Here is a 25,832-nt window from a genome sequence, read left to right on the forward strand (position 1 = left end):
AACAAAACAAAAAAAACATCATTCAGTATTCCTTGCTGAAAGATGGCAGAAACAGAAACATTGCAGGATTATCCCCAAATAGTGGATGGTGGATATTAGTTTGACCACAGATATGCAATTTTATATATATATATATATATATATATATACACATACACACACATATATACGTATGTATGTATATGTACACACACATACATACACATACACAAGCTCTATATACACATTATAAATATAATCATAAAATATTGTAAAAATATTAAATTTGCTCAAATACCTGATTAATGTGGACTAATATTATGTTGCATTTATGTGGCAAATCCAGTTAATATGATGGCCTTGTTGGAAGCCCTAATATCTACAATACTTGCAATTGTTAAAAACCAAGAGAGGAGCAGTCTGTGTTTCTGAGACCATCACCTCTTGCCATGCGGAGAAGTTAGGTTGGAGGTGGGCCCTCATATCTCAGCATCAGGTTGAAGGACCGAGCAAAGTTGTTGGCCAGCTTGCAGCTGTGGGTCTCTTCTGCCAGGGGGAGGAGAAAGGCCAGAAGCAGGAGGAGCAGGAGGAGTAGTTGCAATGGCAGTGCTGCCCAGCACACTCGACGCAGGAAAGCGCACACACCTCCAGAGCGCTTCTGAAAGACACAAACCAAGCAGCAACTCAGCCAGAAAAATAACAAATCACTAAACAGGCACATTTCAGACACATCAGACCTCCGGACAGTGCGGCAGAACGAGTCGTTCAACTCTGCTGTCCAAAGCAGAACTGGCTTAGGATCCAGCCTGGCTGTTTGGTACGCTACAGCTGGCTGAAGTTGGTGCTTAAATCATTTCTCTTAGGAGATTATTTCACTCTTCTAAACAATTCACTGCTGTAAACTGTCTTCTTCCAGCAGGGAAACACTTCTGACCTAATAGCAGAAGAAAACAACTGCCATCAAGTCCACTCCATGGTTATAAATGCTCACACCACAGCTGCCAATTGGTCTCCTCACAGTAAGCATAAGGCACAGAAGGTCTGCTTTAGCAACTCTTGTGTCAGTAAAAGGAGAGCGCTCATGCTCAAAAGACAGGAGCCAGCCTTTCTGTTAGCAGAAAAGAGCTTCATGTGCAGCTCATAGTCATCTACTCAATGCAACATGCTCTTTGGACCCTGACTTTGGGGCATATGAGGCTGGAGGCCAGAAAAAGGACCCTGCATTGAAGTCTGCGTCAATACCTCTGATATCTTACCTGGCATGTCTTAACAGTTCTACATGATGCAAGAGAATGAAGGAAAACACAACAGACAGTGGAGAGGACCTTAAAGTCACACTCACTGCTGAGCAGCCACAAAGTCACATATCACTTTTCTTTGCACTGGTGCAAATCTAGAGTATCTCAGTTAAACTTATGGGTTTAATCTGGATTGGCACCACCAAGAAAGAACAGATTTGGAGCTACGGAGTTCAGGAAATATTAATTAAGAAGTAAGATTTCCATTGGCAGGTTTCCTAGATATCTCCTGCCAATAAACTGAACAGTGTTTTTTCACAGAAAGGCCATATCCAACTATCTGTAAGGGAGTCCTAAAAAAGATGGGTCAACAATCCATCTATTTCATCAAACATGATTTATACTCAGAACATAGAAATAACACTTAATGCTGCTACCGCATTAGGCATCAACCTGCCTCACAAATATCATCTCAGAATATTCACTGAAGTGGGATCCACATTTTCCACAGGGGAAGTTAAGTCAGAGGTGCTTAGCATTGTATTTGAGCCACAGAGGATGTCAGTGCCAGGGCAAAACTATGGCTTCTGGCCTCTACTGGATGCCTTATTAGGCAATGCCCTCCTCCCACTAAAGCACCATCATGCATAGTCTATAGGAAACATCAGCAGAGAAGATAAGAAAGCAGAATGATGGCAGAGGAAAGGAATAGCTCTTTCCTATTTTTTAAAGGGTCTCTTCCCTTGCTGTGTAAACTTCTTAGTCTCTTGCAGCTCTGTGTAAGTGCTTGCACATCTAATTATGAAGGCAAACATATAGCTGCAGTTACAGAGCATGAGACAGTTGTGCTGTGAAATCTTCCTTCTGTTGTAGTTGGTACTTCCATTATATCAAAGGGCTGGTGAAATTTAATTATAGTATCAGGCAGATGTGGAGGCTGCAGAGCAATAACTACTTGCTCTATCTTTTCTGACCTGCACAGTGTCTGGGTTGCAATCTGCTCATGGAGGTCAGCAAAAACTCAGGCTCCTGAATGCTGGAACTGTGAGTGGTTAGTGGGCAATGGGTAAACATTAGGATGTAAGTGGGACTCTGACTTTAAACACCTCTGGGGAACTTCACTGGGTACAGCTTGCATTTACTGATCAAATCAAAGCTGCACTGCCCTGGCTGTATTACAGTAGTCATCTGTTTATACTGCAGTCTGTTCTCAAACACTAGCCAAAGTGCTTGGCATATGAGCTGTTTTAATGGGACTTTCCCTTTTCCTAGTCCTGGAGGCCAGTTCTGAAATCCTTCATCTCCTCTGGAATTCATCAGCCTGTGGTCTGAACAAAACCTGCAGAGGATGTGTTTATAGTCAATGCTAAAATCATTATGAGCAAGGGCAGCAGTTGCAACTCTTAGTCAGAGCTTTCTGAGCTTGACTCTGTAATTCCACGAAATGCTTACTCCTTGGTGTAATCAGTGTAAGCCAATGGACTGTCACTGACAACTTCTGCTATCATTGATCATTTCTCATTCTTCTAATGTGCAGCAACATGACAGGGACATTTATTATAGTGTCTTGTCTATAAGGAATAAGGCGTTTTCCAAGTTCCAGAAGCCATGGACAAATCTGTTTTTATTTATTAACAGGTGTAGTTCTGTTGGTGGTAGGTCAGGTTGGAGTTAAGTAAATAAATGTAAGCCACACTCTTTCTTCTACTTCTAAGATGTAGCAAGGTTTAATGTTTATGCTGTTGCAGAGGAGGATCCTATGACTACATGATTGCTCAATAGTTCATTATGGCTGGGAGTGTCAAAAAGGTCCTCACAAATTCAAACAGGGAGGTAGAAGCCCAACTCCCACTGACACACAATTGTGACAAAGGCTGCCAGCCTTCCTAGGAGCACCTCAAACTCCTGTGGTACAGCTGCCCATCCTTTAGGGTTGGTTTTGAAAGCCACCTCATTTTGAAACTGTTCTTCTATTGCCAGACCAGATGCTACACTCATCTTCTTCTTCTGCTTATGAACCAATGGGAGATACTGGGCCTTTCGAGTTGTGTCTCATCTCTACTTCTGCCACAGACCATGAAGCAGGTGCCTTAATGTCATTCACCTTTGTCTTTGGCTTGCTAGGATGATCACACTGCCAGTTAGACTAATCACTCCAATTGTTCCTATCCCAATTCTTTTACTGATGCAGCATTTGATTCAGAGCAGGTCACTGACAGTGGCGCTCTGTCCTGATCTCTAAAGCATAGACTATTATTGCAGCTCTCAGAAGTGTGATGAGATTGAAATGCTATTTGTCAAATGCCTTGCTTTCAGATCTACAGGAAGAAGCTGTAAAATAGGTCTGCCATGCAAAGCTTATCCTTCAGAAAGAATTCATCTGAAATGGCCTTATTTACAAGCTATCGTCTGCTCTGCTTGGAGCTTTCTGCCAGATGAGATATTCGGGCAAATTCTAGCATTAGATAAGTCAACGGAGGGACTTTCACCTGGGGGCAAAACTTCAGAGAAGGAGAAACAATTTTTCTTTATCTGCTGCTTCTCTCCCACCTCCTTGCTAGGGTTATAGGCGTTTGTGTTTGATGAACTTTTGTCTTTGCTGCCCAGCTTCTCTATTTTGTTTGATCACACAGCAAGGTCAGAATCTTGTATTTCTGACTCCATTTGTTGCCATGGAAATGACTCTGCTATCACAAACATGGTATTATGATGTCTCTGCAGGACTGAAGATGAGGCACATATGAGCTGTGAGGGTTTGGTGCTTTCAGCAAATTTGCAATGATAACCCCTTAATATATGAAGGCCTCAACTTGCACACACTGAAATCCATGGGAGATTTACCACTAACTTCAGTGTCTGCAGCAGGATTATGCACATAGACAACTAAATAAAATCAGGATTGGGAACTACTTATTCATGGAGTTTAACAGATACCCTTACAAATGGATTCATAACTTATATGCCCAGGTTCTGGTGTTCTTGTGCATATGAATCCTATATTAGTCCTGTTGCTTAGTGCTGGCTGGAACTACTTTAGTGATATGAAATTTTTCAGTGGTGGTACCACCAAAGGTGTTATAGTTTAAGGACAGAAATTTCGGGGGAGAGACAGTAACTTTTAATAGGTGAGATGATACCGTTGGAAAAAGCAGTCTCTTTTGGGAATAGACTCCATCTCCTGCGTGTGAAAAAAGCAGCACTTCAGTTTTACTAAGACTAAGTCAAGGTATTTTTTTAGGTCTGTGTTGTGGGAGAAAGATGTTTTCAGGCTGTGGTGACCTGAGACTATGGCACCAACAAGGAATTCAGGAGGCCAAGGTTCAGACCTCCTCTCTGCTGGACTCAAAGTGATGTAAAAGTCTACTTTCAGTCAGAATCACATTCACAACCTTTCAGAACATCTCTCTGGGTTAGAAAAGGACAGTCTGACACAGTTCCACCTTTGCAAAGGACAGATAGAACATTTCATTTACATATGAGATCAAAGGTGGGAACCACAAACCTTGCTATGCAGTGGAATTCCCCTTCTCCAGTCACTCCGGCTACTGGTGTCAGTAGAGCTACTACCCAGCACCCTCTGTGTATGCAATATGTGTGTCAGATCTAGGCTTCACAAAATATTCTGAAACTAAATCCTCCTCTAAGAAAAATTGGCAAAGCTCCAGGGAAGTCAACAGAACTTTAATTTCCACCATCTTAGAATAACAGCTGGAACACCTGGGTATTAAGCTAAAGTGTCAGAGACATTTTTGAAACACACATGGAAAAGAAATAGGTTGATAATAAAAATGAAAATATACTTTAAAAGTTCACCAACGAGGATGAACGTCTCCCTTTTCCCTCCAAATACAAGGACAAACATGGACTGTCAAGAGGTAGATAGCTGTGTTTTGTGTAATGCTAAATGCATGCTTGTTACCAAATGAGCTGTGCTGGCTGTGAACATTCACATTTGTACTTGATTCATGTTTGGGCATTTGAAGGACAAGCATTGGTTTAGATCTAGGGAGTCCTCAGCACTTAAATCTGTTTGCAGTTAATAACTCCTTACAAAATGCACCATGAAAAATCACTTGGATGGGAAACAGCAGAAAAGCACTTTAGAACTTGCTACATAATATTCTTGTGTAAATTGCTAAAGTGCTTTGCTATTGACCACATTCCAGAATATAGGAAAACACACAGTTAATCTAGCTATATGAGGGAGCAGAGGGATACGGCCTCTTATACCAAGCTCATTAGTGGGGTTTTGCTGCTGCTTGCATGTCACCAGCATGCCTAACAAAGCCATACTTGCACCACTGAATCAGTGATTCAGTAGAGAAAAATGAAATAGCCTGGATTAATTCATCTTCTCTTAGAGCATTTCACTGAGATGACAAAGCTAAGAGAAGAACTGCTGTCTGAAAACTCCTGTTGTCCATGGATAAAGGGACCAATGGTTAGTGTCCTAACATGGACATAAACATACACAAACAGCCATGCTGGTTCATGCCGGTGCTCTATCCAGCCCCATATTCTCCATTTTGCAGCAATCATAGTAGACTGGCAGGCACCCAGGCAAGCATAAATAATATTTCCCCTTAACACTCAGCCTCCAACTGCTTTCAGCTCAGGTAGTTTCCTGAGCCTGATGTGGCTTGTCCAACTAGCAATACTCAGTTGACCTTTCTTCCAGGTACTTGTCCAGTCTACCCTTGAACCTATGCAAACTTTTGAAGTCCTCAATATCCCTTAACAAGGAGTTCCACAGGTTGACTAACTATGGCATGAAAAACAACCCCCTTTTGTTAGCTTTGAACCTGGCTTCTAGTCCTTTTTGTGGAAGAGATGAAGGACAGTCAACCCCTATCCATATTCTGCACCATGCATGCTTTTGTAGACTTCTCAGGTTAGACAGGATGAATCCAGGCTTATATGTTCAAAGTGGGCAGACCACAACATAACTTTAACTGTAAGGGCTTAAACTGCAGCAATGGGGATTGAGGAAGAACATTTTAATGCGAAGAAGAGGTAGGTCTTGGCAGCAATTGCCTACATGGGTTTGAACTCTACCACTTCATTATTCCTCTGAGAATAAGCAAAGTTGCCAGGAGGGGAGTAAGAGCCTTCTAACATATTTCCCTTTTATTCTGAACAGGATCATGCCATGATTTTTTTGGTGAGCAGTTGCATTATCAGTGATATTTTGCCTCTGAGATGCACTGGGTTTCTGTCCCTTGATGCCACTAGGTACTAATTCAGTTGCTGCTTACAGAGACAGGATGCTGCTAACCAGGGAAAAGATCAGTTCCAGGGGGTGCAGGAGCTGCTCTCTCAGAACAAGGCAAATTGGACTATTACCTCTATGTGAGATAGTGGAGCTGTGCTTTTCACGAGCTCTCAACTTGGTGAGAGCCATGAACATCCATCTCTGAGAGGAGCAATATATTGCAAATCACAGCTGGTATTTTCAAGAAAGAACCCTTTTATCTTGCTGAGTTCATAATTTGGGGGAGTTGGGTGCCACTGGCCCATACACAGGTAAGTCCAATACGCTCTTGAGCAAAGCTGTGGCTCTTTCCCATGCAACACAGCAGAAACTAAGAGCTGGATATTCCAGATCTGAGATATCTGGCCTCTGCAAAAGGACAGTGAGCCACTGAGTTCAGAACTGGACCTTTCTACATACAAACACTGACCAGGTTAGACAACAAGCAGTGAGGAATGAGTAAGCATGGCTGGGACCCCTTGGAGTCCTGTGCTTATCATTTGCCATCTAATAAAGAGCTACCAGAATGTACATGTGCTGAAAGGAGGTTAACTGAGGTCACACAAGCAATTTTAGCTCTGACATCTTCTATCTTCGGATTGCTTGACTTTGCAACCTAAACGTTCTTATCAATTCTGAAGAGGATAAGTGTATGTATGTAATTAAGTAAGTATACAGGCAAATTACAGGCTTTGTTTTCCCCCTTGGGGAGATTCTGGAGCACCTTAACATGGCTGGATGATAAACTAGAATCTTTGATAACTGCTTGATTTAAAAGAAAAGAAAAAGAAGAAAAAGCCAGCAGTTTGTATCTGAAGTTTCAGCTGTAACATATGGCAGATATTTCAGAATTTTTGCTGCAAAGTCGCTTAGAACTAAGTACTCTGCCATATGCTACTGTGACACGAACAGATTTTCAAAGGCTAGCTTCTGCGTGTAGATACAACATGACATACTTTTAGGATAAAAATGCTAAAGGACAAGGGCCATGACCTGATCGGGCTATGGCCTGATCTGTTAAAGTAGCACAATGTGTAAGAAGGCACTGATTTCTGTAATTCTCCAGGCCTCAGCAAGCACAAGAAGTCTCTGGTTTGGGATTCTGCATCTCCAACACATAGGCAGTGAAAATTGCTTTCACATGTCAAATGCTGTCCAAATCAAAATAAAAAAGTTAGGAAGCCCTGTGGAAGATTAGTAAAGGGGTAGGTAGAAGGGGTCACTACAAAGATCTTAGTTCCATCTTATGAGAATACGGAAGGACAAACTTCCACTGGGATAATTTTGAAGCATGTTTCAGATCTAACAGCAGCCAGTGAGTTAGACTTAGTCTCCTAGGTATCACAAGTGAAGTATTTGCAAGTTTCAGATCAGCATAAGAGTACTATTTAAATAAGTACTCTGGAAATTTAGTCAGTATTAAAAGATAGTCACTCCTCACTTTGATTGCAATCCCCGAAAAAAGTTACTGCAGAAACTTTAAAATGGACAATTTAAACCCACACATTTTGCTTGCTGTTTAAAATCTCAGCTGTTTCCAAAAATCAGCTTGCAAGAGACTTTAGGTAAACAATTTAAATTTTTTACAGCAAGTTTTTCCTATTTTGCCAAATAACACCGATTCTCTCTCTCAGTGATTACTAACATTTAAGTTACATTTATTTGCAATGAAATAAAATCTTTGCAGTTTATTTGGACTTTCTATTTGCTAACCATGAGGATATACTCTATGCACATAGACACAACTTTATTGTTTAAAATACATTTAGTCAGAGTTTTAATTTTTATATAGTAAGATGTTAGATAATGGCAAACAGTAAGTCATCTTTGCTTAAATGATAAATATTTTACTCATGATTTGTGTCAAGCTGTAATTGGAAGGAAATTGGAATTCAATTAAAACCACAAAAATATGTCAACAGTTTTATATACAATCATAAGCAATACAATTTATCCAAATATATTTTATCCTTAAAAGCAAGGCTGTATTATTTTTAGAAGAAGGGTTGTCTGCAGCTAGTGAATTGAATGACTATTTTCAGTCAGTATATCTGACATTTTAGAAGTAGCTATATCAGTGTCCCACATTAATTCAGGAAGGCAGGTAAGTAAAGCAACAGCTCCCAATTTCCAGCTTCTAGTCAGCCTTGTAACTTTAAATACACTAATTAGAATTGGACATAAAAAGAATAAACCTGAAATGAAGGCAACATTTTCTCGCACGTGTAGAAGAGGCTACTGACATCAAAAGCTGGCTTATAACTTCAGTGATATGTTTCCTACTGCTTTACCAGTGACTTCCCTGAATTCAAGATTAAACTTTTTAAAAACAGCCAACCTACACAGTTTGAATATTATTTGCATTTTATTTAATCATTTAAAAATGTGAAGGCTTACTTAAAAAAACCCCTATAATGTCCTCACTTTAAATTAAAATATTGATTAAAATAGTTTTTTCTTATTGTGCTTTTTACAATAGTGTTAAAAATATGCTCAAGGTATCTACTGAGAATGGGTTTCATGCTGCTATTAGTCAATAAATCTTTCTCTTGTTACCTTTTGATTAGGAGGTAAAACAATATTCTCTGAAAACATCAATTTAAGATTGCTCCTCACTGAAAATCTGCAAAATGACAGGATACTTAAAGGAAGCATCATTCCAACAAGGAAGCAGGGGGCCACTAACTACATATACAGCTAACACCATGTTAACACTAACAGAAAGAAGTAGCCATCCTGAGAAGCAGATGTCTTCTCTATCGTGCAACAGCACTGCATTTGAAGTGAGAGCATCAGCAGAGCACAGAAGTGGCAGAACTGGATCTGAGACAAATAAAGAGTCCCTGCCTTCTAGTGTTTTTCTGGCATCCTGGGATGTAGACTGGTAAACAATGTTAAATTCACAGAAATAGGGCAGATGGGCAGAGGCAGTCTCACAGCTGCAGTAAGGTGAAGGGAAGCTCCCAGACCAGCCAGAGGACGAAGGGGATGATGCTGCCTGGCACAGTACAGCTTGCGGTGAAGCATCAGGAACAGGCACAATCAGAATTTTCAGCTTTTTTTTGCTTAGAAAGTTTCTGTTCCAAGCAAACATCACTGCTGAGGGGGAAATAAATCTTTCTGTTAATCTTAAGTGGTTAGATACCCTTCTTCCTGCGTTTGGGCCATGATACAATTCCTAAACCAGGCAGGCAGAGGTGAAGGGACACAGTGATGAAAAAACATGGACCAGGTCTTCTGAGAACAAGACTGTCCCTTGTCACAGTGAAATGCTCGTGCCTGACCTACAAAACAGGGCTCTAGCTCTCAAATTCCCTATGGTCCTGAAGCATTTGGGCTTCATCTCTGCTTACATCCAACATTTTTTATTCAGAAGAAAAAAATTTCCTTAGAGGTTTATAAAAGAAAAATTAAAAACCAAGAGAAAGATAGCTTTTCATAAGCATGTTTTCTGTTTTACTAAAACTGTAATGGTACAGAAGATTTCAAATGACTAACACCCAGCAGGACTTCAGGAAAACAAATGGACCACATATTTTCAATAGAAAGGCATCGTACAGTGACATGAACATGTCCATGTGATGCTTCTTTAAATGGACTTTGTGCCTTGTAAAATTCCTGTCATATCTTCAGTTGAAGAGAGAAGAACATATTACTGTTTTCTTCCTGGCAAACTGTGGCAGCTCTTGCTTTGCACGCAGTTTCCTGAATGGCTACATTAATTTGACTGACTCCAGATCAATGGTGTCTTGGTGTCTCTAAATAAGATTAAATTACACACTCCTTCTGTCTATGTGTTATAGGAGATACTCTTAGCACTATCTCAAAGGAAACAATTAGCTGACCACAAATGTAATGAATCCTAATTATTTTGTTTGTACAAACAATAAAGCCAGAATCATTTGTTTAGCAAGGAAGTGTAATTACACTGAGAACTCAAGAAAATAAATCAAACAGCACTACCTAGGCCTGTAAATAATGAGCTTTTGACTTCCTATTTATGCTAAGAATTCTCATGGAATATTTTCAGTTAGCTGGGAGCCAACCTTTGAAAGTAACATTCATCATAGTTATTATTTAGCATTTGTTTGATTATGTCCTTGAGTGTGCTAGGTGCTCTGCAGAAATATCTATCTACATTGCCCCGTCACTGGCACCTGCTAAAAATTCACTGCAGCCAGTGCAATTTCCTGCAACTGCTTTTTGTTAATCAACAAGAAGTCACTCACATCGCAATCATTATTAGACCATACTGTTCCATCTAGGGGCACCAGCAGCTAGAGACATGTCCTCAGCAAAGGATGAATGATCAGAAAAAAAGAACATTAATATACAAGGAACAGGCTCTATCCTGACCAACATTCAGCCACGCAGGCTAGGAATGGAATAAAAACTGAAGGTGGTGGAATGAGACTGGCTGCAGCTGGGTCTTTCTCTTCCCCAGACTGATCTATTGCTGCAGCAAAAAAATTCATTGTTCAAAAGTGAAAGATGAGCAGAGAGTCACTAGGGACTTCATACTGCAGAAGGCAAGATCAGTCCAAAATACCTGAAATTTTGCCTCCTCTGCTGATTCTGTGCGAGCCACAAGTAAGGAAGAGCTGACAAATTAGACAATCTGATCCTCAAACAGGGATCCATGAACCGCCCATTGCATGCAAAGTCACTGGATGCAGCCCCCAATAATATATTCTTTCTGCAGATATTAACTGCTGAAATTAGCTGTTCTCTCAGGGCAGTTTCTTTCACCATGGTTTTGAAAGGATACTCAAAATACACAAAGATATTTTTCTAATCTTTCATTCATTTTCTAGCCACACTTTAAGCATTAAATCTGAATTTAAAATAAACTTCAAAGCCACCATTGGTTGGTTTGCTTCTCCCTTTCTCTCAGCCTGAATAGTGATGCACCCAAAGGGATCAACATTATCTTCTGGTTCTCTTAAGTGATGCTCAGTGGTCTTATGCCAAGGCAGGCTTACGTAACGATAAGAGCCTTAGATTGAATGGTGGGGGGGAGGCAGGGGGAGACACCTCAGCTTATAGCACTCAGACTGATTGCAGTGACACTGTTTAAATCCAGACTAAATGCTCTGAAGTCAGCAGAATCACACTGTTGTAAGCAAGGTGTAAATCAGGGCAACATTTGTCCTAGCTGGTGGGGGGACTGCAAATAACTTGTTGGTGCTAGGGGAGCCATTTCATTTATTCTTACGAGCTATTTCAGTTTTTCATTCCTTCCCACACTGAGCTGTTTCTGTTTTTGTTCAGTAGCTATTCAAATCTCAGAGAAGGCTTTTTTGTGCTGCCTGCTTTAGGCCTCACTGACAAACTTGTGCTGCCTGCCATTATGTTATTCCGTTCTCCTTGAAAATTATCAGAAGTCTTCAGTCTTCTTCAGAGAAGTCAAGGAAGAATGAATATCACCCACCCTGAGCTAGGTGGGACAGATGAATTCAACAATAGCATCTAATTGCTCAGTGGAGATGCAATGATGCCCAAAGCCTGTCTATTTATCTATTTTTCTTTTTTGCTATGAACAGCTCTAGCCAACTGAATCATATGAAAGCAGAGAATTCCTTAGTAATTCTTCTGGACTATTCCTTTAGGTCTTTTCTAGAGGAAAGCAGCACTGCTTAAGGTCTGGCTGCCTCCACAACAAGAATTAAAATGTCACGTTGTTTTTCCAACCTGAAAAATTCTAGTGATCATACTGTATGACCAGCAGTACTGAATGATTAATGCTGAGCCAAACATGCAAAAATGGAAATGCTTTGGGGATTATCAGGAAGGCTGAGCTGGGGCCAAAATTATTCAGGAGATGCATGAAAGCTACTGTGAATAGGTCAGTATTTCACTAGGGAAAAATATGGTAGATGCTATTCCACCTTTGTGCACCAGAGGAGTAGCTCATCCGAATGAGGAAGTTGTGATCTCTGACCATACCAGAGGTGCACTGTACAGTACCTTTTAAATATTGGTCTCCTCTACAGAAATTTTGCAACAGGAAAAATCAAGGCTTTGATCTGGCTTAAGGTGATAATGTGATATGTTCATACAGCACATTATTCGTCCAATTTACTTTGTATTGGGCAAATAAAGCCCTATTCTGTTCCTTCTAAAAAACAAGGGAAAGTGAGTTAACAGTGCAAAGTGGAAGCCAACAGTGTCTATAAACAGAGCAAGTTCTGACACAGAGAAAGGTCTCAGTTCAATGCTACTGAGGTCAATGGAAACACTCACTGACTTCATAGGAATGGGATCAGAAATGCTCCTTGGGCTTAATAAGAAGCTGGCAGTATTTTGTTTTCTTCAAGCTTGTACTTATTGTCTCTTGTACTGCTTTTGTTTCTTATGTCATCACTTCCAAGAAAAATTCCTTCACGGAAGGAATTCTGCTGCATTAGAAAGAGGGTGGACTGAATGATCCAAAGTAATTTTTTAAGAAACACCGAAAGGAATTAGGAGTTCCATTTTCAAAATTATTTTAGGCACTTAGCCCCTGAATCCTTTGGACAGAGATTTGGGCTCTTCCTTAGACTTTTTTGAAAAATTATTTCAGTGCATATAGCATGTAGCTGTGTAAAAGATGAGTTCCACTAGTCAGCCATAAGATAGATATTTAGCTTCTAGAGATAGAGCAAGCATAGCTCAAGAGCAAAATTTTATAAGTAAAACAAGCTTAATATTTTTCCCTTTTAAAATGTGGAGAAGATAAATTTTATTGTTAAAGTATTTCAAAGAGAGGCTTTTAACCATCAAATTAGTCTCAAGAATCTTTTTAAAATCATAATTACCTGTGAAATGCCTGGTCAAACTTTTTTTTTTAACTTAATGATAGGAAACTCTCATACCTTTCTGAATCTGTCTGGTCCTTCCAAAGATCTAGGAGTCTGTTAAAAAAACATATATAAAAAAAATGCATGAACTTCAGATCCTAATGGAGCCTATAAATGAATATTCACCTCACAATGGATGGTTCTTTCACATTCATGGTCATCTGGATAGAGTGAACCAGCAGGTGATTTTTATTTAATGAGCTTTTTAGCACGCATTAGGAAGCCAACTAAAATGGTTTCAGGTTCCTGACTATTTGAAACAGATGCAGAGTTCTAGTAGCAATAGCTTTGATTTTACTGACCCCTATTGATAATACTTATGCTTACACAAGGTGTTTGGTTAACAAAACATACCTCATTATAATCAATTACACAGTTCTTATAAATATGCTCTTTATTGATAGCGGTCGTGCTCATCTTCCATGCAATTTAAAGGATTTGTGTTCTAGGCAAACTTTGGATTTGAATCCAAGGTTTCTTAAAGTGGAAAAATCTTGATGCCTCAAATTTTAGGTTCTCAAGATCAGATATCATACAAAGTATATAGAAAGTATACACTTTATACAGTTCTATATACTTACAAAGTATGCAGAGACTGGCAAATGTACAACTGGGAAGTCTAATCCCCTGATTACGGTATTTTGAACTTGAACAGAGAAAATAAATTGTTATGCTAGAAAATCTTAGTTAATTATGTATACTTATGTTAAAAACCTGGAAATATCTTCCGCATGACTTGGAATATCTTATATATTGCAATAAACTCTGCCATCCTCAGTATGTCTTCTACGTATACTAGCTTGATAAGTTCTTTAATCTTTTGGTTCTCACATTAAAATACATTGCAGTTGTCCTTTAAAAATACCTCCTCTTTATTCGTTTCCAAATTCTTAGCCCATGAAGAAAGTTTCACAAAGGAAGTACATAGCAATAGGTCCTGCTCTGGTAACTTTGAGTCACTTCAGTCAGTCAGTGACTATCCTAATCACTATCTCTCACAGCAGGAGACAAATAATGAATGGTGAATATATTCTTACTGCAGGAACTGTTCAGAAGAATTCAGTGGAAGACGTTCTGTCGAGAAAGGGCCAAAAGCTAGAAATCTCAGAATAAGATTCCTTTATGTGCCCAAAATGAGTTGTAAAACAGGATTATTCATACATACAACCACACAGTCTCCAACTGTGTTCATCTTTGACACTGACCAATTGTTGTTTTGTTTTGAACTTTCCACTTTGAAAAATATTCTGAGCATTGCTTACATAAGGAAAAAGATGGTGCAGGACTTTTATTTTAACACAAGAATGCTTGTGCTTATGTTTATTGTACTGCCTTTAGTGGTAGTTATCAAGGGTTTTTTTAATTAAGCACACACATATGTGCTCTTGAAGTGGGACTAGCAACGTGTAGCAACCTAAAAGAGCAATGGCAGAGATCTACAGTGACTGCGAGTCAAGTGCTGTCACCTACCGGCGAACTCAAGGATTCTTTCAGTTTAGATTTGTAGAGCATCCATCGGTAACGCAAGTCCTCCAGATCTTCAGAGTTTCCAATGACATGATGAAGAAGGTCTTCAAAGAGACGCTGACCATTAGGAACACGAGACTGGAGCTCCTGCAAGAAAAGACAAGGTCACCAGCAACTTGGAATTTGAACAAGACCCCACTTTCATAATCTACCACTTAAAAGAACAGTGGCACTAAATCAAACTAATAAGTACTCTGGACTAGCATGTTTATCTTTGTGATTACTTTTTTGGACTGATATGGTACAGAATGGTCCACTAATCTGCAGAACCCATTTGTTCTATTCACTCTTACAGCTTCCATTGCTGTTGCATCTGACTGCATTCAACAGAAAGCAAAATACTGAGACCAAATACCAGACACTGGTTTTAATCAGCTTCTTCTAAGGAAGACCTTTGCCATACCAGCTACAGGCCAGGCTGCTTCCTTCCCTTCTACCACTCTGGCTCTGACAGACCTTCCTTAGTAGAAGAAGTAAAATACTTGTGCTAAATTACTGAGCTTTCTAGTCCCTCTTCTCTCTGTGAGTCTTCTAAAGCAGGCAGTATAAGATGCTTCTTTAATTCTGAGAGAATTTTCACTGACTGCAACTTTCACCTCCACCTTCATCCTCTGAAAACTAACCTCCAGCTTATTGTGTCGAGCTATAATTTCTTCCACAGACGACGACTCCAGAGCAAGAATTTTGGTCAGTTTGGTGTTTTCTCCTCGTAACCACTCTTCAAAGTCATGTAGGAGCTTAAGGTGGCTGTTCTTATTTTGCCATTCTCCTATCCTCTCCTAGGTTACAGAATAACAGGAATAAAAAAAAGTCCTTTTATGTCACACACATCTTCTGAATGCCCGATTGCAAGATCTTCACCTCCAAGCTTGTAACCCATAATATCAGATGAAGCCAATAAATTTGTTTTTGTAAAGCTGACAAGAAAGCAGAGTCCCTCTTTCACCTGCTTATGACTGGAATCTACATCTGCAGGATGGAAGGCCGATCCAGACTTTTGCCTGCTGTCCACAAAAGCTATTTTCTTCTTCTTATCAGCCACTGGTCTATTTAACTGCCACCGTTTGAGAAGGCTTGAAAACACAAAACCAGAGATATTAGTGTAGTCACACAGTTAATGATGAGACATCCACATTTTGACTAGGGCTGTGGGGGACACCTCTAGAGAAATAACGTTGTTACTATTGCAGTTATTTCCAACTTCTTATTAACAAAATAAGACCAAGCCAGGAGTGTCCCAGAGCAGCACCAGTTCTCCAGTTCTAACATTTTCATTTTCATTGGACTGTTTGGTTTTGTTTTAGTGGGGTGGGGGGGAGGGGGGAAGAGGGAGACAAAAAAACCCTACCTTGACAAGATACCTTCTGGTCTAAAAACAGCAAGCAGTACAATCAGGCTTGCCTCAATTTAATCAGTCCATTTTCATGCCTATTCTGTAACTATTTATGTATGAATACACACACGTTCACACATGTAGTATGGTATTAAATTTTAATACAGACTAGCAAATCTGAACAGCAGTTAGATACTGCACAGTGGGTCCAAAATAAATGAAGTCTACATCTGCCAGCTAAGGGAGAATTTTGGCTCTACTTAGACTTCTGCAGGTTAGCAAAAGGCACAAGCCCTAGTACAGAAGCAGCCTCCTTGGAGATATCCCCAGATGAGACAGAGAGGAGAACTGGCAGGTGAGGCACAACAGCAGAAGTCAGTGGGTCTCTGTCCTATTCTCTCTGCAATGTGGACCAGCTCTATGAGGGCAAGCCAGGCCCTAAGGACATACCACCTACTCCAAGTGTGATGAAGAGGTAGCTTCAGAGACTGCTCTGGTCCCTGGATTCCTCAAAGTGGTGTTGTTTCAAAATCATGGTTTCCAATTTACAAGTAGTTAAAAAAAATCTCAATTTCCTTCCCTACTGTTGTAACATAGTTGTTCACTTTCACAGCACAGAGCATAAAGTATCAAGTATGTCTGGTCATACAGTAGGAAAGAGCATCCCCTTGAAGTAATAGAAGGAAGATGTACATGACCACTTACTTGGTTGCCATGTCTTTGAGCGATCTCCAGGACTCCTTCAGTTGATTTAGCTCTGCCTGGACATGGGCAGTCTCCTCTGGGGAAGATTTTTCCATGATTAGCTGGCCATGAGCTTCCACAAGGTGCAGCTGGATCTCCTTATCTGGAAACTCAGCTAGCAATCTCTGAAACGTACAGCCCTTACAGTTACTTCTAGGTATCCTGGGTAAAGCAGTCTATGTCAGACTGAAGGCCATGTTCAGTCCAGGACTATGCTGGTTCTGTTGACACTAGCTAGAAAATACCTATCGGGGAAAAAAAATATGCTGTGGATTCTTGCAAAGAGCCGACACAGGTCAAAGAGCTGATGGCAAAATTTAAAGGGGGAATCTGCCAGTGCATCCCTGCTGTAGCCTCCCTATGAGATATCTTGGTTTCCTCTATGAAAACAAAAGCTGCCAGCCAAAGTTACCCATCAGAGTGATTCAAGCATGCAAAATACTGCTACACAGGGAAAAGTCAGCAGCTGTGGGAGAGCTTAGTTCAATACAGTATAAGGTTAACTAACAAGGTAATGTTCAATGTATTGATTCATACATACAGTCAAAGGTAGGTATTGTCCAGAGAGACCACCCTGGCAGGAAGAACTCCTTTTAAGACCACTTCTCCTTTAATAATACTTTAGCCATTTCAACAGAATCTCACTGTTCTTTTCTTTTACCTAGCTCCATACCCCATGGCACAAGGCAAAGCAGCAGGGAGGCAGCTGCAACCAACAGTTGTCTGAGGAGGAACAAACCCGTATCACTCTCCATAGCCAGGAGCTCCTTGCTATAAAACCCCTTCCCCTAATGTCTGAATGCTGCAAAGTGAATAATTAACGTCTTACACTAAGATGCTTTCCTCACCTCAAGGTCTGCCACCCTGCTCTCAATGCTCCACTCCCCATCAGCACACTGGTAAGAGTCCAGTTTCTTGGTGGTTACTGTGATCCACTGCTGGAGGTCGGAGAGTTTGTCATTAAATGCCCAGTGCTTCTGAATGTGCTCCTCACTCTGCTGTATCATCATCTACAAATGATAAAAATATGTCAGCAACATATGGTGGTTTCATTAGTGGATCCAGCACTGTGACTAATGGCACAGAATCTCATGAACAGAAGGGGAAAAAAAAAACATTAATGAGACACAAAAATTTTAGCATCAATGACAAGGAAGACTTATCTACAGGCTCCTGCAGGCCTGAATTCAACCACATGGGGGGGGCATTAAGCACTAGAATAACTCCCTTTCTTTTTAGTGGAAAAAACATAAAGAATGAGATTTTTTTAATACCTCAACCAATGTTACCTACATTTTACACTCTTTCAACCAGAGATAACTGTATAGACAAGAAGATTTCTTCTATGCTTTTTTCTTTTTGGCAGAAGTCCAGCGCAGCAATAAATGGAATTACTGAAACTCAAACTAGAATTCCACAATGCATATTAGGGTAACACTTTATTATAGGTAATTTTATGCTGACCTACATAACTAGAGGTCATTTGAGAGGCTCTTCTAAGATCGTTTTGGAAGGAAGTTTTATAGCTATGTTTACAAGCTACAGAAAGCCTCAGGTCAAAATGAGTACTTATGCAATAGCAACACTTTTTTCTCATTAACTTTTAGGTTACATAAAGCTATACAAGTTGGTATAGCTTTATATATACATACATATACATACATATATATATACACACACATACACCAATGAACATTGGTTCAGTGCTATAGCGTTATCCAGGAATCCGTGAACAAGTCCAAGGACCTCCATGTTAATACAACTATAAGCTCTTCTGATCAAAAACCTCAGGCCCTCTCCAGAAATAATTTATATAGATACAGAATCTGTGTGGATGGTATCTTGTCCCAGTGGGAAATCACATTACAGATAACTCTTCCAGGATTCTCCAGTTATGGAGAATGTCTTCTACATCTGAAATGAAAATATCAGCCATTCAAAGCATACACTCTCATATGGTAAAAGATTTTTTTTTTTTTTTTTTAACAGTGGCAACTGCTAACTCCACAGGCAGCTAAAAACCCTTCCTTATGTTACCTCCAATGATCTCTTCAGGGCCTGAGAGTCAGATGAAAGCTGGTTCATTTCATGCCTGTGTGTGGTATTTGACCGAATGAGCTTCTCTACCTCTTCCATTTGAATTGCAAGCTCGGCCAAATCATCTTGGAGCATCTGCAGAGGAAAAGACAGATTGCACATGGGTAATATGTTAGATGTAACATGACCCTCCAGATGGATACACAACCACATGCTAAATAAAGTTAGTTTTATTTGACAGCGTGAAGGTAAGCAAATTAATTGTTTTGATGTCTAGAAGTGAATGTTTCCGAAACATTCCGAGACATTCTTACATGTTACCAGTTGATAACAAAGAAGACAAGCTACTAGGAAGCTGCCAGAGGACAGATGGTACTACACCTAAGTACTGCAAAAAGTTATGGTGACAACATCCCTGTGGTCACCATGGTGAGGTGACACAATATAGCTGAATCTCCACAGTACATCATGGCCAAAAGGAAGAATCACATTCCTCTTGTCTTCCTCACCTGCTCTTCTCTCCTCTCTCCCCTCTCCCAATAGCAAGTCCCACTGCATGCCTTAAGCAAGCTCTATTCCATGTTGGACTCTTTGCTGAGCTAATTCAAAACACTAACTAGGTAGAAAACTATCATCATCTTTTTTGTTGATTAATTTTTTCCTATTTTGGCCAGTTGAATCAGCTCTTGGAGTAAATCTAGTGAGTGTCAAAGCTTTAGACAAGGTACACAGCAGGAACAGGGGATGTGGAAGGAGGTGGGACAGTGGGAGCTCCTGATTTTGGAGGAATTGAGTTGTTTGATTGGTTCAGTTTATCTTGTGCAGTTTCATCCCCAGCAGGTACTATGAGAATACGTTTTCTTTGGCAATAAAAGTAGCTCAAGATGTTGCGGCACCAATAGCTTTCAGTTGCTTGTTCTTTCCCTTGTACACCAATTTGCCAGTCCTTCAGCTGCATTGCTTCAATTTCTTCTAGTCCACGTTATAAACTGGACCAAATGAAATTATCTGACACACAATCAATTGAGGGGACAAGGTGTTGAATTTCTAATGCTAATAAAACACTAATTTTGTCTCAGATGAAATGATCTTGATTATGTGTACAAACATGAGCACAATTAACTGAGGATACGATGGACAGACATTCACTGTAATGTACCTGGAGTCTCTGGAGTTGTGTCTTTTTACCTAACAGGTCAGGCTGTGGTTCATTCTCTAGATCTACTTTGGCCTTGATTGCAGATAATTTCTTCTGCAAAGGTGCAAAACCAGCATCAAAGTCCTTATGTTGCAATATCAAATTCTGGAGAAAGAGGAAAAAAAATCCACCATTCAACATTATGCCCTTGGCATTATTTTTTGTTAATGTCCTTCTCATACTCAGAACAAAACTAAGCCCCACTGTTCAACAAGCCATACCTTCCTACGAATATTTGATCAATTTAGAAAAAGGTATTGGGCACAGCTGGTTAGTACTAAATTTATTGCTGTAAAACTGGCTTAATAAAAGATTAATTATTGTCTTTGACACAGAAAAAAACTGCAGATGGGTTGCAGCTTACCTGCAGTTTTCGCTTTCTTTGCAGCAGACTTTTATGTAGAATTTCTCTCTCCTTTGAAGCTTCAGCTACTTCCACCAGAAAAGACTTTGCTTTTTCCTCACCAAGGATATTGTTTAGCAAATCCTTCTTCAGCTGTAATGTCATCAGCTTCTCTTTGAACTGGGAGCTTTCAGCTAGAGCAGCCTGAAGGAGAAAAATTCTTCCAGTGAAATCATAACTAAAATAAAATAATCACATAACCATGTTATTCTCACATAAGTCACACAACCAAAGCAGTATGACAAAGCCAGGTAAAAACATCCTGCTGGGCCACCAAAGGGTAACAGGAGGTACCTGGATGGTGCCAGTTAAAGGAGAAGTCTTCCCAGTAATGTCAGAAACACCAGGCCTGCATTCATTTTGTGAACAGAAATAGAGGAAAACTGTACTATGGAGAGAGTTGTCTGTGCAGGGGAGAGGCCAGAAGAAAGGACAGCAGAATGTTTGGATGGAAAGGACAGCTTGAATGCTCATCCCAAGGATAAACTCTCTCCCTGTTCAGGGACATGTTTATTCCAGAGATCAGAGGGATGACAAAGTAACAAACACCTTTCAGGGCACACGCCGAAACCATACATTTTAATCTCTAACTGTATTACTGCATGCTCATTAACAGAGTTCACAGACTTACTGCCCAGGGAGATTTGGGGTTAATGCCTAAGCAATATTATAATCATTGCTAGTGACATCTGGCATTTTAACTCAGTTTAAGTTGACAACTCCAGCTCACCAAATGGAGGGCAGAAAATAGGATATTCTATTACAGCTAGAGGTAAGGACTGACCTCTGTACTGTGGGGTTTCCTATTATATTGCAAATGCCTTTCCAGCTGTTGCTGTCTGACAGCTGTATGCAGGCAGTCGCTGGCACAGCTTTGGCAAATACAAACCAAATATCAGCTTCTTAACTTAGTAATAGGTTTTCTACCTCAATCTGAGCCAGTGCTGGTTCTGGAGTGTCCAGGAGCATCTTGACTGAAGGCTTCCACTGTTCAAAATCTTGCAGGGGATTTTGAAAAAGCCTCCTCAGTTGACTTTCTGTATCAGCACTCATTTTAGATGTCTTCCCTCTAACACTGCAAGGATAAAGTGCAACAGAGAGAAGAATTACAAAGAAATCTGAGTCCAAACATCCTATTCGTCAAGGAATGAATTAACACAATCCTTGTGTGTAAACCGTATCCTACACAAAAGGCCTCAGTCTTTTTTATTCTCTGAGTCTGGTGTTGCATGCTGACAGCTGTTCTGTCAGTCAGAGATGTCTGACAAAACTTTATTTGGACGCTGTGAGACACATTTGTCTCTTGTGCAACTACATATCAGGGATTACTCTGCACCCTAGCACTCAGCAATCTTGTCTTGTACGTGAGCATTGCTATCACCAGCATGATTTACCAAATAATATTATGGGAGCAGTCTCACTGACTGTTGGGAGAAACAAGCCAAGAGCATGTAGAATTTAACTGCAGTTGTCTGAATCATTTTACATATTACAGAGTATTTGCACCTTTAAAAATTAAATTAAAAATAAATTGTGATCATCCCAAGTTACCTATAAAAAGGGAGGAAAATACATAACCTTTTTTGTCTCTGATCTAATTTTTTTAAACTTTGCAGAGTCGCATATATATTTTTTATTTCTCTATATAAGTTTTTTTATATGTATATATACACACACATATATAAATCTATACATATCTATCTCTATATAAATCAGAGGCTAAAAGAAAACAGCACACATTCACTAAATATCCAGGTTTTTCTTACACTGACTTAACCAAAATACAGCCGAGTAACCAGGCCTAGCAGTGACACACCCTGTGCAGCTGCCTCCTGTTTTTCTAAGCTTTCCTGACCTCCCAGTCTGCTGAATCCTATTTGAAATTGCAGCATGCAGCCCAAATTGTATGTTCATACGGGAACAGTATCCTGCAGACTCACAGGACAGGCAGGCAAGAGCAATGCCACAGGCTTCCAGGGCAATCATGATTAATTCTGCCTTTTTATAAAAGCAGAAACAATAATCTTACCTGTGTCACTAGGATGTTACTGAGCTAAACAAAGACAAGTTTGCGGAGGCCAAAAGCTCTGCAAATGGAAAGTTCTGATATTAAAGGTCCTTTGCCATTCACTCTGCTGCTTCTGCCAGACTCAGCGTAAAGCTGCCACACTTTGCAAAGAAGCTTCGGAGAGAAGCTGGCAAAAGAGCAGTTGCCATTTTCTACTGAGAGACAAGTTCTTTTGCCTTCTCTGCTTCTCTTTCAATATCATTTACTTGTTAGTTTTTAAAGCAAAATCCTTTTTCATAATGACCTATAACCCCTCCAGATGGGCAGCACGGTGTGCACTGGACAGAGAAAAATAAATCTGAATACAGTAAAAAAACTGACCTTTCCTTTTCCTCAAAAAAATGATCCTTTCTTCTAGTTTGCAAATTTTGCTGCAGCTTCTTTACTTCCTGATTCCAGGCAGCCTGGAAACGGAAACACTGAAGTCTGGGGAGAGGCTAAACTTTCAGCATTTCCAATCCAAGGCAAGTTGAAAACAGGAGTTATGCATATATGCCGTCAGGAGAAGGGGGAATGAACTCTGCCAAATAATTGCTAAGGCAGATGAGTCATCACAACAAACTCAAAAAGGAAGGGCCACAATTCTTCTGAACCGTTTACCGCTACAGCTCCTGACCTGATTTTCTAGTTGCTGTCATGAAAGGCAAGCAAAATTTATAAATTATTATACAACGCTAAGAAGTCTAAATTTCCTGCCAAAATATAATTTTCTTCAAACCATACACAACATGATCATTGATCATTTGATCATTACTTGAAAATGGCCAGCAGCCTGCAGCCCCAAACAAATGGCTAAAACTGCGATGTAACTGGTAAACACCCTTCTTTTCTAACCATGTCACCTACAGTCAGACAGCGTTTCATACTTTTTTCATAGTCCCTTGTCAATCCCTTCAGTGTCAGAGAAGATCAGACTTCCCAATACCTTTGATACTCCTGTATTGCAGAGACAACACTCTCAGCGTGTGGCTGCACATCTTGTGAAAAACGTAGCAGTTCCTTAAGCTGAGCTTTCAGCCTCTCAACCTTGGACTCTTCTGCAGCCAGAAACGCTCTTGTTGCCTAAAACATAGAAATAATGAACAGATCACACCTTATATAGTGCCTTGAATGTGAAATGGAGTGATAAGACCGTCTCTCAAGGTAGACACATTGCTAGCCACAAGTCCTCTTTCTGCTGCCTTTTTTCATGGTTGTAATGAATATGGACTTTGTTAGACAGACTACATTCTCAGGAACAGTTTTGCTCCTGCAGCCTCTCTCTACTCCCCTCATACTACCCAGTCTTTGCATCTGATCTGCAGGATCCACTGTTTGAACAGAGTGAATCACAAACAAGCCTGATTTCAGTTTATTGAATCTAATGTGAGATGCATGCTTGGCACAGTCTTAACTGCTTCTGTTTGCATGCACAGATCTTTCTCAAACACTCATACATACAAGAGATTAATTCTATGGTCATGTGGGGAAATAGGAGAAAAAAAAAGTACAAATGTAGCTGGACTGAACTAGTTTGCATTTTGTGGATCCTATTTACACATACTTTTCCCAGCTAGACCTGCCGAGTGCTAGCCATACGAATGGCAATGAAAGGTATTTTGAAAATTGATAATAAATGCAAAACCAACTCTCTGAGGAAATGACTGTTAAAAATTCTTACCTACTTAATGTGTGGAGAACTTTTTCATTCTTATTTCTTCAACAGTTTTATTTTGGTTTAAATACTGGATTGTTACAAACTTCAGATTTCTTCTTAGGCATGAATATGTATCTCGTGACAGGGGAATACAGGTACCCACCATGCCCAGATGAAGGATATAATAGAGAAATGGTCCCACCAAATACCCCAAACTATATATATATGTATACACTCACATATATAGAGTGAGACATTATTTTTTCTACTTCTTTATAAGTAGAACAAATTGTTTGCTCTGTATTGTGCTTTTTTTGCATATGGTCCCTTTGAAGTCAAGACACAAACTTCATTACTTCCTTCACACCACCCCTTGTGCAGAGTAAGATAAAGATTAGAATAGTTAATTCCACTGTTGCTATTCACAGTTTTCTTTAATCTCTTTCATACACCCTCCTACTCTTTCCTTATCACCGTTCAACAACGGGACAGGCATCTGTTGGATGTGACTAGGTGTGTTCAGTCTACAAAGAATAGGACTGCACTCAATACCTGCTGCTTTTAGGCTTACAAAGGGCAACAACTTACATTGCATTTTCTCCACAGAGCTACAAACTCTTCCTCAGTCTTCTGCCCCACCCCAGGGTCCAAGTCATTTTCTAGTCTCTGCAGATCTCTTCTGAATTCCTGGACGTCTGCTTCTAATTGTCTGGCTTGGGACTCATAGGCATCTTCTGATTGTAGGATCTTGAGCGATCTATCCTGCTCCTCATTACACAGCAGTTTCAACTTCTCCAAGGCTTTTCGCAGCTCTTCAAGTTCATCCTTCATTCTCTCAGCTCCCAGTGGGGAGGTATTCTGAATCACATCTGCACACTGATTTTCAAGATGCTTCCATTTCTTTCCACCACTCCTAACATTTTTGGCAATTTCCTGCAGAAAGAGGAAGTTAAATAAAAATAAGCTGGGGGAAGGGCAAATTAGGGGAAAAAGGTGAAAATGGTAGGAAAATGAAACCATCTCTCCTGGCTGTATATTTTTATTTCTTCACTTCTTATGTCAAAGTATGCTTCTTCTCAAGGCCAATCTATTGCTTTGCATTTGATAGCCTTCTGAGCAATGTTAACTGCCACAATACTGGCAAAAAGAAACTACTGAAAACATTGGCTCTCTGGAAATATTGGCTTGGTTTTCAGAAATACCTGCCACCTGAGGTCCACGATGAACAACGGGAGCTGCAGGCAGTAAGAAGAACTGATAATCAGACCTCTGAGAGATTTAAAGCTGAACAGTTTAAGCCATGGAATCAAAATGTTAGATATTGTTTTCAAAACAGGTGCTTTCATTGCCAGCTCTAAACTTTCAAAGTCTGTCAGCCTTCAGGCTCTATTTGGATCATTTAAAAAAGTTTAAAAGCATTTTAAAAAGTTTAAAGGCACAATTCTCAAAGACTCATGTAACTGTAGAAGATCAGGCTTTAAAAAAAAATCCTGACCAGCCTGTGACTCATGATCCAGTTGGGAGAATCATATGTACTAATGATCTTTCATACCTGGTATAACTCTCCCTTGCTAGCCCA

The 25,832-nt window shown here is 40.0% G+C and overlaps 1 protein-coding gene across 6 annotated transcripts in view; it reads right to left on the reverse strand.

The window, feature by feature from the left end:
- Positions 1-25,832, reverse strand: part of SYNE3 (spectrin repeat containing nuclear envelope family member 3) — a 72,761-nt gene that overhangs the window by 14,606 nt on the left and 32,323 nt on the right. For 3 of the 6 annotated variants that reach the window (XM_067294925.1, XM_067294924.1, XM_067294929.1), the window contains exons 7-19: positions 24,842-25,186; positions 23,543-23,679; positions 21,477-21,624; positions 20,511-20,693; positions 20,108-20,251; positions 18,949-19,083; positions 17,760-17,921; positions 16,873-17,036; positions 15,781-15,907; positions 15,458-15,613; positions 14,778-14,921; positions 13,323-13,361; positions 278-637 (exon numbers count right to left, since the gene is read on the reverse strand). In XM_067294925.1, coding sequence (XP_067151026.1) covers positions 440-637; positions 13,323-13,361; positions 14,778-14,921; positions 15,458-15,613; positions 15,781-15,907; positions 16,873-17,036; positions 17,760-17,921; positions 18,949-19,083; positions 20,108-20,251; positions 20,511-20,693; positions 21,477-21,624; positions 23,543-23,679; positions 24,842-25,186 — 2,082 coding nt within the window. In that variant the 3' untranslated portion in view covers positions 278-439. The remainder of the gene's footprint in view (positions 1-277; positions 638-13,322; positions 13,362-14,777; positions 14,922-15,457; positions 15,614-15,780; positions 15,908-16,872; positions 17,037-17,759; positions 17,922-18,948; positions 19,084-20,107; positions 20,252-20,510; positions 20,694-21,476; positions 21,625-23,542; positions 23,680-24,841; positions 25,187-25,832) is intronic. The other 3 variants (XM_067294930.1, XM_067294928.1, XM_067294926.1) reach the window with 1 other exon arrangement.

The sequence above is a fragment of the Apteryx mantelli genome, chromosome 4 (genome assembly GCF_036417845.1).
Source record: "Apteryx mantelli isolate bAptMan1 chromosome 4, bAptMan1.hap1, whole genome shotgun sequence".
Lineage (NCBI taxonomy): Eukaryota > Metazoa > Chordata > Aves > Apterygiformes > Apterygidae > Apteryx > Apteryx mantelli.